The sequence below is a fragment of the Electrona antarctica genome, assembly GCF_951216825.1.
Source record: "Electrona antarctica genome assembly, chromosome: 10".
NCBI classification, from domain to species: Eukaryota; Metazoa; Chordata; class Actinopteri; order Myctophiformes; family Myctophidae; genus Electrona; species Electrona antarctica.
Window position 1 is genome coordinate 10,583,198 of NC_136791.1, and position 14,801 is coordinate 10,597,998.

At 44.2% G+C, this 14,801-nt stretch overlaps 1 protein-coding gene across 4 annotated transcripts in view; it reads right to left on the bottom strand.

Annotated features, from left to right (window-relative positions):
• The window catches only part of ltbp1 (latent transforming growth factor beta binding protein 1), a 123,128-nt gene that overhangs the window by 16,880 nt on the left and 91,447 nt on the right, over positions 1-14,801 (bottom strand). For all 4 annotated transcript variants that reach the window (XM_079512394.1, XM_079512393.1, XM_079512395.1 and 1 more), the window contains 4 exons: positions 12,053-12,190; positions 3,139-3,300; positions 1,991-2,107; positions 192-320 (listed from right to left, as the gene is read on the bottom strand). In XM_079512394.1, the coding sequence (XP_079368520.1) occupies positions 192-320; positions 1,991-2,107; positions 3,139-3,300; positions 12,053-12,190 (546 nt within the window). The remainder of the gene's footprint in view (positions 1-191; positions 321-1,990; positions 2,108-3,138; positions 3,301-12,052; positions 12,191-14,801) is intronic.

Below are 14,801 nucleotides of genomic sequence, written 5' to 3' on the forward strand. Positions count from 1 at the left end.
TAGCGCCCAGGATTACATTAGATAATTGGCACTGGGTGAAACAAAAACTGGGTTGCAAAATCGTGGGATAAAAATTAAAGTTAAAAAATTAGACAAAATAAATGTGTATTCACTACAACAAAATGACAGCACAGCTTTATCACTTGTACAGAGTAAAGGAGTACCGACGCCAGCCTCTGGTTGACACTCACCTCTGCACTCCAGCTTGGCTGGGTCGTAGTCCTGTCCGGTCTTACAGTAGCACTCATAGCTTCCCAGGGTGTCCAGACAGAAGCCTCCCTTGCACACCTCCTGCCCAAACAGACTGCACTCGTCTGCATCTATACAGGCAGAGAGAGAACAGCACAGTTGACACACACAGTCGGACAGATACATCATTATGTTTGGTTTGTGTGTCAGCATCAGGTACGCTGAAACTCACGTCTCCTCTGGCACAGTGCCTCAAATCATGCGTGGCTGTGAAAATATTATCCTTCATGCAAAATAAGATGAAGACGGAACTCACACACGCATGAACACATACATGCACACAGTGCAATTTAACAGTGCTCCACACTCACACGTGCTCGCTGATATGCGTGTGCTTTGGTTTATCTGCAGGCAACACACATGCACACACTTGCGCACACAGATCAGATGAAATCGTGCATCTAAAATGACAGATGTATGCGTATGTTATTCACACATAAAGCACGGGAATCTGACGTGTAAAAAGGAAGTAGGTGAGTCAAAACTGAGGAATAATTATGAAGCCTCGGGACAGTTTGAATTCACCCCGAGGCTGTTGACAGCTAGGAAAGCTTTGAGGATAGAACCATCAGTTTTCAGTTACAGTACAGTATGTCTACTTTGTGTATGTCTACTTTGTGTGTGTGTGTATGTCTACTTTGTGTGTGTGTGTATGTCTACTTTGTGTGTGTGTGTGTGTGTGTGTGTGTGTGTGTGTGTGTGTGTGTGTGTGTGTGTGTGTGTGTGTGTGTGTGTGTGTGTGTGTGTGTGTGTGTGTGTGTGTGTGTGTGTGTGTATGTATGTCTACACACAGTATTTGTTTGTGTTTCCACTACTGGTGTGTCTGGGGCTGGGCGTTGGTGTTTACACTGGAGAACATGATCTGTCATGCAAGCAGCTCCACTAATCGAACAGATATTCTCATGGATGGGATATTTTCATTTTAACATATTTTTTATAGAAGGAATGTCACATGAAAGGTAAGGAGTGAGTAAAAGGAACCCTTGAAGTCTTCTGAAAAACAAACTAACTAACTCACAAGACAAACACAAACCCTCCCACCCTACCCCAAAAAGAGTGCATAGACAGTAAATAAGAAGGTACAATGAAGAGAGCAAAGAGATGGGAAAAAGGACAATCATGGACGGGTTCAGAATATTATTGGCAGTCGGTATGTCTGTGTTGTCCGTCTCTCACGCACGCACGCACGCACGCACGCACGCACGCACGCACGCACGCACGCACGCACGCACGCACGCACGCAGTGTGCGGTGTGGGGGGCTATGCAATGCAGCATCAGCTCTATGGCCCCTTTTCCACCAAAAGAACTTTGGTTCTAGAACTGGTTCAGTTCTACATTATTGGTGCTTTCACGGAACCGGGGGCCTTTTTTTGGTTCCAGTTCCGAAACAACTTTTAGGGTTCAGAACCAATTCATTTTCAGTAGAAACACTCTGAACTGGTTCAATATTAGGCGGGAAAGCAAGTATACTTTAAATTCCTAATCATTAGTATCACAATAAAAACATAATTTAGGGGGGGCCTACTTGCAATATTGCCCCGGCCCACAAGTTGGAAATCCTTTCAAAATCCGAAGATTGTTGGGAAATGTATTTCTGGTGTAAGACGCGGTTGTATTTCTTATGGTGATTTTCAGTGCTGTAACAACTGCAAAGTAGTTGTATACAGTTCCACGTTAGACCTTGTTCTACATGTTCAGAAGGTTCCCTTTCAGTTAAACATACTGTATACACATACACACCTTTGTAGCATTCAGCAGTATTCATGCCTCTGTAGCACTCAGCGGGGCTCACTCCATACACTGTTTCTCCAGTAGGGATGGACCCTCTGCCAGACGGACACAGCTGGTTGAACTGGTCTGAAAGGTGAAACACATGATTAGATAGAGGTACCAACTGAGTCAGTCAACCAGGTCTGTAATACAAGGAGATAGGGGTACCAACTGAGTCAGTCAACCAGGTCTGTAATACAAGGAGATAGGGGTACCAACTGAGTCAGTCAACCAGGTCTGTAATACAAGGAGATAGGGGTACCAACTGAGTCAGTCAACCAGGTCTGTAATACAAGGAGATAGAGGTACCAACTGAGTCAGTCAACCAGGTCTGTAATACAAGGAGATAGAGGTACCAACTGAGTCAGTCAACCAGGTCTGTAATACAAGGAGATAGAGGTACCAACTGAGTCAGTCAACCAGGTCTGTAATACAAGGAGATAGAGGTGCCAACTGAGTCAGTCAACCAGGTCTGTAATACAAGGAGATAGAGGTGCCAACTGAGTCAGTCAACTGAGTCACTCAGTAGACAATAGTCATGTCTTTTATCACAATATCAAAACGTACACTTTATGTTCCCGCCAAATGTTGTAAGTTATATTGAAATCCATGTTGCATCTGGTCAAATTTATATGATGCGCAATTCAGAACGGTGATCAGAGTCACAGCTGTGCGTTTCTCTGAAAACCTAGTCGCGCTGGCGTCACGCAGAGCATAAGCATACCTCCGGGCCAATCATAATGGAGTATTCTTCATGAGCAATCTGGCCATGGTACTTGTGCCCGTTATTAATCTGTATGTTTCCTGGCCGTTCTGCCACACCCGGCCTATCTGCTTCCTCACCAGTTCCATTGACAGGACAGTAAATGTACAGTACGTTACACCACTACGTGCTTCCTCACCAGTTCCATTGACAGGACAGTACATGTACGTTACACCACTACGTGCTTCCTCACCAGTTCCATTGACAGGACAGTAAATGTACGTTACACCACTATGTGCTTCCTCACCAGTTCCATTGACAGGACAGTAAATGTACGTTACACCACTATGTGCTTCCTCACCAGTTCCATTGACAGGACAGTACATGTACGTTACACCACTACGTGCTTCCTCACCAGTTCCATTGACAGGACAGGGGTGGACCTCACAGTTGTCGCCCCAGCCGGCTCCCAGCGTGCAGCAGCACTCCTCCAGGGTGACATGGCTGGTCAGCACGCTCTCACACAGGTTCTCATCGTTCAGACGGTAGTAGCACTCTTTACGCTCCACTGCTGACACTGAGGGGACAGACAGACAGGGAGGGAGACATAGAGGGACAGACAGGGAGGGAGGGAGACATAGAGGGACAGACAGACAGACAGACAGACAGACAGACAGACAGACAGACAGACAGACAGACATAGAGGGACAGACAGGACAAAGAGACAGACAGGGAGACATAGAGGGACAGACAGACAGACAGACAGACAGACAGACAGACAGACAGACAGACAGACAGACAGACAGACAGACAGACAGACAGACAGACAGACAGACAGACAGACAGACAGACATAGAGGGACAGACAGACAGACAGACAGACAGACAGACAGACAGACAGACAGACAGACAGACATAGAGGGACAGACAGACAGGGAGACATAGAGGGACAGACAGGGAGGGAGGGAGGGAGGGAGGGAGGGAGGGAGGGAGGGAGACAGGGAGGGAGACAGGGAGACATAGAGGGACAGACAGACAGACATAGAGGGACAGACAGACAGACAGACAGACAGACAGACAGACAGACAGACAGACAGACAGACAGACAGACAGACAGACAGACAGACAGACAGACAGACAGACAGACAGACAGACAGACAGACAGACAGAGACAGACAGGACAAAGAGACAGACAGGGAGACATAGAACTTGAAATTAGACATTCTGCATAATGAGTAAATTGATGCCAATGCTTTTGTACCTTTACTCAAGTACATTTTGAATTCCTCACTTTTACTTGTAACAGAGTACTTCAATATGACAGTATTGATACTGTTACTTAAGTAAAACATGTGAGTACTTTTTCCACCACTGAGTACAGTAAGATGTGGTTTAAGCCTGATGATTGGTCGTACGTATGTATATTGTATACAATTGTATACTGTTTACAATAAATGTTTATACAGTATGTACACCCCAAAAATATATATATATCTTGGCAAATATCTTGGTTGAAATCAAATAAAAAGGGGAACAGTTACGACCATCTAATCAAGTGTGCAGACTCCCTTTTTGCATTATATAACCTGTTATGTTAAACTTCCAAAAGGAGCTACACCAAAGTTGGCAGCACTCTTTTTCAGCAACACAAAGCGCTTTTGGGCAGAGAGAGAGAGATAGAGAGAGAGAGAGAGAGAGAGAGAGAGAGAGAGATGGGGGGAGGTATAATGTTGTAATTGGTTGGGCTAATGAGTGTCATTAGTGGAGGAGAGAGAGAGAGAGCTGGAGGGGGTAATGATGAGGACGAGGATGCAGGGTTAAATCTCTGAGCTCTGGTAGATGTTAGATTTGAAGGAAATACTGCTTTGTGAGCTGCAAGGAGGCCAGTGTGTACGGAACATGCCACATAGGAATACTGAAAACAAGCAGGCCTTTGCTGTTGAATAGTTAATTATGTCTAATCAATTGGGTTCCACTAAACATAGAAAACATGCAGCGCTACGGGATTGAACAACTTTGGGGACTCAGTGACTCACTAATTAAACGTGTCTTCATTTGGCTGGAAGTATTAGTGTAGCTTCAGTGTGGCACTCTGTAACCGCAGAACCTTGCTCCTTTAAACACTGTCAACCTTGTTGAATAGAGGAAGGGAGCGCTGCCGTGGTCCTTTGTTTGTTGAACTGAATACAGGTGCTCGTTGGCCTGCTGCATGTCATAACTATGGGACCCTGACGAAGGCTGAGTGCCGAAACGCGTTGGTCCTGCTTTTTGTAATGTTCTTTGCCAAATAAAAAAGGCTTTTTTTCACCTCACTGGAACAGAGTGCCTTGGATCCTCTTCTTTACTGTCAACCTTGTGTTTCCTTTTTGGGGGGCAAAAAATGTTTTTTTTTGTAATGTTTTGGGGTGAACTACTATTACCCTTTCTCTCCATGTCTCTCTCTCTCTCTGTCTCTCTCTCTGACATTCTGTCCCTCTCTTTTCACCCTAGCCCCTCCACCCCTCAGGAGTCTCTTCCACTCTCACCCTAGCCCCTCCACCCCTCAGGTGTCTCTTCCACTCTCACCCTATAGCCCCTCCACCCCTCAGGTGTCTCTTCCACTCTCACCCTAGCCCCTCCACCCCTCAGGTGTCTCTTCAACTCTCACCCTAGCCCCTCCACCCCTCAGGTGTCTCTTCCACTCTCACCCTAGCCCCTCCACCCCTCAGGTGTCTCTTCCACTCTCACCCTATCCCCTCCTCCACCCCTCAGGTGTCTCTTCCACTCTCACCCTAGCCCCTCCACCCCTAAGGTGTCTCTTCCACTCTCACCCTAGCCCCTCCACCCCTCAGGTGTCTCTTCCACTCTCACCCTAGCCCCTCCACCCCTCAGGTGTCTCTTCCACTCTCACCCTAGCCCCTCCACCCCTCAGGTGTCTCTTCCACTCTCACCCTAGCCCCTCCACCCCTCAGGTGTCTCTTCCACTCTCACCCTAGCCCCTCCACCCCTCAGGTGTCTCTTCCACTCTCACCCTAGCCCCTCTCTACCCCTCCGGTGACATTTCCCACGCAGGGCTGTAAAGTGGGACAATTAGAAGCTGCAGAGCCGATAGGGCCGATGATGGATGGAGCCAGGCTCTTAAAGGTACACAGCTGCTTTTCTCTGCCTTAACCCATTAAAGGACCACTTCACCACTTTCCAACCTATCTTCATATAATAGGTCCTCACTAATAATCATGAAAAAATGGCACAATGTTTTTCTACTCAGTCTGTGTCTCATAGAAGGGCTGTGGGCAGTTCAGAAACCGTCCTCCAGTGACATCATCGATGGGGAATACAAGTTGCAGGCCTTCTAGTCATGAAAAGTTGCAATGCGAAAATGGAAGCCATCGTTCTCACGATAATGAAAATCGAAACATTTTTGTAAAAAAATCTTGTTTAAAAAAGAAACTGCCTAATGATGATGTCACTGGAGGACGGTTTCTAAACTGCCCACAGCCCTCCTATGAGACACATACTGATTAGAAAAGAATCGTGCCATTTTATCATAATTTATTAGTGAGGACCTATTATATGGAGATAGGTTGAAAAGTGGTGAAGTGGTCCTTTAAGACCCGATGCCGATTCTACAAATGTCTTCTAAATCCTAAGAGTTTTCTGAAAAACGTATGTATTTGGCCACGGACACCCTTCTCAAAACACTGTGTTCCAGGTACCCCAGAATCAAAGATTTCAGTTAAACATTTTCGCTTTAAAAATACATATTCAAAGAATGAGCTTGTATATCTGCTATTTTTGAATAGCAGAATAATGGTTAAAGTGGTTAAAATCTAAAATGACACAGCTGCTTTCCCGGTTTTAATCGTTCAATCATATACTTGGAGAAAGCACAAGCAGTCAAGTACACTGCACACACATGCGCATGGCCACAGTCACTCAGTCATGCATGATGCACGCACGCACGCACGCACGCACGCACGCACGCACGCACGCACGCACGCACGCACGCACGCACGCACGCACGCACGCACGCACGCACGCACAGGCTTTCACATTTAACTGACTTTTTGATATTTTGCATCTTCATACACATTGAGTGATGATCCAACATAAACATCACTTCAACATAATCTCACGTACATGCAAATAGACTCGCATGCACGCACGCACGCACGCACGCACATGCACACACATGCACACACGCACACACGCACACACGCACACACACACACACACACACACACACACACACACACACACACACACACACACACACACACACAGTAATGGGTTTCAGCCCTGCCTGCTGGTGAATGCAATAAATAATTACAAATAGCTAGCGATTTGTTCCCAATTGTCCATGTAGAGACAAAACCCCCTTTTTACTTAGGAAAAAACACATGGAAATGGCCAATTTTGCATTCCTTCATGGATATCACCCTATCATTCCTTCATGGATATCACCCTATCATTACGTAACGGGTGTTTGTGAACGCGGTGCAGCCATGCACTGCCTATTTCCTCGCTTCTCAAGTTATGTAACCATGATAATGGTAATAGAGAACATGAGTTGTTTTGCATGACGAGTTAACCACTTTAACATTGGCATTCTTATTTTGGGCATGATGGCATTATAGCAGGGCAATGTTTTCAAAAGATTTCAAATTTTTTGTTGTTGCGACCGAAGGTCACAGTTAACTATGAAACCTTGCGTTTTTTGTCACGTCAGTCACAATCCCCGTCACTCACAATCGTCACTCAATCTGCCACTCACTATGACATCATCAGGGATGATAGTAAAATCCCCATACATGGGGAAAGCCCCCATACAGTATATTGTGCCCTTTCGTGACATCACTATGACATCATCATCCCCATACATGGGGAAAGCCTGCCCCAAAGTAATTAATGCAGCCGCGCCTGGTTAGAGTTCTCAACAGGCCCGAAAATTAAGGCCCCTACCTGGGCCCTAATTAAACCCTGCACATTCAAGACACTGCCCCCACTGCTACCCTTAGATCTCAATATATGGAGCTGACCTGTTCTGACATTCCATATGTTGATCTGACCTCATCACACCCTGTACACTCAAGACACGCTCCATATATGGCCAGTATATGGCCAGCTCCATATATGGCCATATATGGCTTCTCGCCCTCAGGCGTCTTACTGGTGTGAGTGTCCTTGTAAACTGGATATTTTAAGCTATTCGTCGTATGTATGACAAAGTGCAATACTGTATATAGGGCTTAAATTTCTTAAGTTTCTCATGGTCCGAAAGAAGGAATAGTTCTGGGAGAAACTATTACTCCTGTTTTAAGTCAAGTTGAGATTCTCGTCTACCATGAGATGTGTGTTTTATTATACCCAGGCACACAGAGCAGTCCCTCACTGTGGCAGCCAACGAGGGCTTCCAAATGGCGTGGCATCCTGCCGGCCTTTCCAAACAGGAAACCACATTAACAGCACACCTATTAGGACTAATTTGGTGTTCTGGTGCAATCAGTTGGCCACCGCCCCAGAGTAAAGATAGCTGGGAGGTTGTATAATGTAAGAGGAGACGTGGAATGGCATCCCGCTGCACACACATGGAGCACATACTAACACTGTAGCGTTTCAACAACACGGACATGAATGAACATAACACACTATGAAGTATGGACCAAGGATGAACATAACACACTATGAAGTATGGACCAAGGATGAACATAACACACTATGAAGTATGGACCAAGGATGAACATAACACACTATGAAGTATGGACCAAGGATGAACATAACACACTATGAAGTATATGGACCAAGGATGAACATAACACACTATGAAGTAAGGACCAAGGATGAACATAACACACTATGAAGTAAGGACCAAGGATGAACATAACACACTATGAAGTATGGACCAAGGATGAACATAACACACTATGAAGTAAGGACCAAGGATGAACACACTATGAAGTATGGACCAAGGATGAACATAACACACTATGAAGTATGGACCAAGGATGAACATAACACACTATGAAGTATGGACCAAGGATGAACATAACACACTATGAAGTATGGACCAAGGATGAACATAACACACTATGAAGTATGGACCAAGGATGAACACACTATGAAGTATGGACCAAGGATGAACACACTATGAAGTATGGACCAAGGATGAACACACTATGAAGTATGGACCAAGGATGAACATAACACACTATGAAGTAAGGACCAAGGATGAACATAACACACTATGAAGTATATGGACCAAGGATGAACATAACACACTATGAAGTAAGGACCAAGGATGAACATAACACACTATGAAGTATGGACCAAGGATGAACATAACACACTATGAAGTATGGACCAAGGATGAACATAACACACTATGAAGTATGGACCAAGGATGAACATAACACACTATGAAGTATGGACCAAGGATGAACATAACACACTATGAAGTATGGACCAAGGATGAACATAACACACTATGAAGTAAGGACCAAGGATGAACATAACACACTATGAAGTATGGACCAAGGATGAACATAACACACTATGAAGTATGGACCAAGGATGAACATAACACACTATGAAGTATGGACCAAGGATGAACATAACACACTATGAAGTAAGGACCAAGGATGAACATAACACACTATGAAGTATTGACCAAGGATGAACATAACACACTATGAAGTATGGACCAAGGATGAACATTACACACTATGAAGTAAGGACCAAGGATGAACATAACACACTATGAAGTATGGACCAAGGATGAACATAACACACTATGAAGTAAGGACCAAGGATGAACATAACACACTATGAAGTATGGACCAAGGATGAACATAACACACTATGAAGTATGGACCAAGGATGAACATAACACACTATGAAGTATGGACCAAGGATGAACATAACACACTATGAAGTAAGGACCAAGGATGAACATAACACACTATGAAGTAAGGACCAAGGATGAACATAACACACTATGAAGTATGGACCAAGGATGAACATAACACACTATGAAGTATGGACCAAGGATGAACATAACACACTATGAAGTATGGACCAAGGATGAACATAACACACTATGAAGTAAGGACCAAGGATGAACATAACACACTATGAAGTATGGACCAAGGATGAACATAACACACTATGAAGTATGGACCAAGGATGAACATAACACACTATGAAGTATGGACCAAGGATGAACATAACACACTATGAAGTAAGGACCAAGGATGAACATAACACACTATGAAGTATGGACCAAGGATGAACATAACACACTATGAAGTAAGGACCAAGGATGAACATAACACACTATGAAGTAAGGACCAAGGATGAACATAACACACTATGAAGTAAGGACCAAGGATGAACATAACACACTATGAAGTAAGGACCAAGGATGAACATAACACACTATGAAGTATGGACCAAGGATGAACATAACACACTATGAAGTAAGGACCAAGGATGAACATAACACACTATGAAGTAAGGACCAAGGATGAACATAACACACTATGAAGTATGGACCAAGGATGAACACAACACACTATGAAGTATGGACCAAGGATGAACATGAATGAACATAACACACTATGAAGTAAGGACCAAGGATGAACATAACACACTATGAAGTATGGACCAAGGATGAACATAACACACTATGAAGTATGGACCAAGGATGAACACAACACACTATGAAGTATGGACCAAGGATGAACATGAATGAACATAACACACTATGAAGTAAGGACCAAGGATGAACATAACACACTATGAAGTATGGACCAAGGATGAACATAACACACTATGAAGTATGGACCAAGGATGAACATGAATGAACATAACACACTATGAAGTAAGGACCAAGGATGAACATAACACACTATGAAGTATGGACCAAGGATGAACATAACACACTATGAAGTATGGACCAAGGATGAACATAACACACTATGAAGTATGGACCAAGGATGAACATAACACACTATGAAGTAAGGACCAAGGATGAACATAACACACTATGAAGTATGGACCAAGGATGAACATAACACACTATGAAGTATGGACCAAGGATGAACATAACACACTATGAAGTATAGACCAAGGATGAACATAACACACTATGAAGTAAGGACCAAGGATGAACATAACACACTATGAAGTAAGGACCAAGGATGAACATAACACACTATGAAGTATGGACCAAGGATGAACATAACACACTATGAAGTAAGGACCAAGGATGAACATAACACACTATGAAGTAAGGACCAAGGATGAACATAACACACTATGAAGTAAGGACCAAGGATGAACATAACACACTATGAAGTAAGGACCAAGGATGAACATAACACACTATGAAGTATGGACCAAGGATGAACATAACACACTATGAAGTAAGGACCAAGGATGAACATAACACACTATGAAGTAAGGACCAAGGATGAACATAACACACTATGAAGTATGGACCAAGGATGAACATAACACACTATGAAGTATGGACCAAGGATGAACATAACACACTATGAAGTATGGACCAAGGATGAACATAACACACTATGAAGTAAGGACCAAGGATGAACATAACACACTATGAAGTATGGACCAAGGATGAACATAACACACTATGCAGTATGGACCAAGGATGAACATAACACACTATGAAGTATGGACCAAGGATGAACATAACACACTATGAAGTATGGACCAAGGATGAACATAACACACTATGAAGTATGGACCAAGGATGAACATAACACACTATGAAGTATGGACCAAGGATGAACAAACTACTGCCCCATGGTTTAGTTTGATACCAACTTTACTGTAGATAATGTTGTACTCAACCAAATCCTCCACGTAATCCTAGGACAAAGCACTAGTCTGTGGTATAATTAAAAACCTAACTGGAACAGAGAGGAAGTCATTTAAAATGTGATTGTAGCTGAATTTATTATTGTTTGGCGATGAATTGGATCTGCTTTTAGGTACTCTGATCAAGCGCATCAGTCCCCACCATAGGGACTCCGAATCCCCCGTTTTATTCGTGAGTTATCTGACTGAACTCATCACTACTACACTAGTACTATGACCTGAGAGTGCAGAATGCACTGGGGACAACATCAGCTCTTACTGACGCACGTGTGTGTGTGTGTGTGTGTGTGTGTGTGTGTGTGTGTGTGTGTGTGTGTGTGTGTGTGTGTGTGTGTGTGTGTGCAACCGTGTGTGTGTGTGTGTGTGTGTGTGTGTGTGTGTGTGTGTGTGTGTGTGTGTGTGTGTGTGTGTGTGTGTGCATGCATGCATGCGTGCGTGCGGGGTCACCTGTAGGGGCGGGGTTACACTCGGCTGTCATTGAGTTGTACTCCTGGCCGTCCGGACAGACACACAGGAAGGAACCCTCGGCGTTCTCACACTGAGCCTCTCCACACACACTGCTCAGGAGATCACACTCGTTCACATCTGTCAGGTATCAGGGGAGGGAGGGTTGGGCGAGAGAGAGAGAGAGAATTTTGAATTTTAAAAGCTCTTTATTAAAACCACATCTTTCCAATTCAGCCCATATTATTGGAACAATCAACCCATAGGACAGTTAATCAATTCCGTTCATCCCGAGACCATACAACTACTACACAAACCAAAGACACAAAATGACAAATAAAGAGAGAGGGAATGGAAAGAGAGGGTAAAGGGGAGAAAGACTGAGGGAAGGAGAGTGAGAAAGAGGGAGAGAATGAGGGGGAGAGAGAGAGAGAGAGAGAGAGAGAGAGAGAGAGAGAGAGAGAGAGAGAGAGAGAGATCGGAAGACGGAGAGACAAAGAGGGAAAGAGAAAGAGAGGGGAGAAAGAGAAATAGAGGGAGAGAGTAGAGTGCAAGACAGAGAGGGAGAGAGATTGAAAGAGCGAGAGGGAGAGAAGGAAAGAGGAAAGGAAATAATAAGACAAGGAGAGAGAGCGGAAGAGAGGGAGAAAGAAAATGAGAGAAAGAAAGAGAGAGAGGTAGGGAGGGAGGGAGATGGGGAAAAGAGGCAGAGGGGACGGAAGCAAACATGTTGTTAAGTGGTTAGGTTAATGAGTGCCATTAGCTGCTTAGCAGGAATGGCTACATCCATCTTGGTTTCTATGTGTTGTGATGCAATATGTCACACATGGTCACAACCAAGTAGAAAAAGGTGCAGAACAGATGTACTAGATGTACTGTACTGTATGTAACAAGACTAAACGTCTAAAAGCCTCTCCAAAGGAGACTCTTTGATAGATATATAGATAGATAGATAGATAGATAGATAGATAGATAGATAGATAGATAGATAGATAGATAGATAGATAGATAGGGAACAACTGCTGCTCATCCAATTACTGGCTTAGGAATGCGACAAAAACAAAACGATATCCACAAATGGGGTGAGCAATTGATGAACTCATTGATTGCCAGTATTAATTAATTAATTATTCCGCCATGGCCTTTTCAGTGCATACCCTTTTTTTGAAGGCCAAATGGTCCCGGGCCGTGAACCGGAAGTAATCAACGGCTGTGTAAAGTGCTGCACGATCTTATTTTAATTCACCCGAAACATATACATTTTGTAACCGTGATCATCAACGCTTTAGTTATGGGCCGTGAATAAAGCTTGTTTTATCTGGGAAAATAATCCGCGATAAATAATGGATTTAAAAAAATCTGTTTACATTGAGGCGGATGGAGGCAGACTTTTTCACTTCCGGTTCATTTCAACCTAGAGCCATTCCTACGTTGGCGAAGATCGCGATGAAAACATAAAACAAAAACAACAAAAAAAAGACTCAACTCAACAATGCAACATTCTACAAAAGATAATACAAAAATAACACACTGCAACAGTACAGTTAATCTGCATTGAAGTGCAGATTGGCTAAATAAATTATTTTCGCTGAATAACACAGCTGTACAACGATGTAGAAATGAGGCTTTGCAGCCAACGTAAAAGGACAACAACGGTACTTCCATATCCACCTGTCTAGCACGACGGCTATATATTCTCTGCACATGTTATCCAATTCAGTCCATAGTGCTGTGGTGTGTGGGCCTCCATAGTGCTGTGGTGTGTGGGCCAGCTTCTCAATGAGCTAGAAAGTGTTAAGGAGCCAGCAGGGAGGAAAATAGGAAGGGGGGGAGGGGGTGCCGCGAGATGGGATAACTAAAAGCTACAGTCACAATGGAAAAGACAGACTTGAGCCCCTTAAGAGGTGATATACTGTGTATATTTTAGGGTATTTCCAGTTGTGGAGAATAGGACTACCACAAAGTAGGTCTGGAGCAGGAATTTGACTCTCCCCTTCTTTTTTGGACTGGAGTTTTCCTGGTTGTACACTACTCTCTACTTGGCCATGCTGTAAATATCTGCTGGCCCGGGCCGGTGAAAATGATGTTTTCATATGTTGGGAGAAATGCAGAGCCTAGAAGATCCAGAGACAGATGGATGTGAGATAGGTGAATTATTTTACTTGGCTGATTATACGAAATAAGCTCAATCTACGCATAGCAGTATGTTGTGAATGAGTACATTTACACAAACACAGCCACACGTGTACGCACTGTGGGATCTTAGTAGCAAAACCCCAACATAGCGAATGTGTTGTCATGGGAACCAGCGACGCTGCCCGACACAGAGCACACATGAACGTGAGACACGCCCTCGGGCAAGTGATAGGCCACGTCTACCTACCGAACTTCATACTTCACCAGTCAGGAATGATGCCGCCGCCACGCCCGCCGACAATCAGTGCCAGCCGCGCCACATTGACGAGGTAGTATAAAAGGTTCATTCCGCTCTGTGCGCGGCGACAGCTGGTTCACCACAGGCAGACAGAGGCACGCTTCGCCGTATCGCATCGGGAGGTAAGGACTCTCTTTCCTGCTAAAACACACACCGCTGTTCTTGCTTGTTGGAAATCCGTATCCTCACCCCGCATTCTCTCATCAGGCTTATAGGATTGGAGCTGGCTACGGAGAAGCCAGGTGGAGGAAACGAGGAGGAGTGACAGCCGGGTCCCCCACTTCTCCCATCGCCGCTCCCCCCCGCTACTAAAGGTCG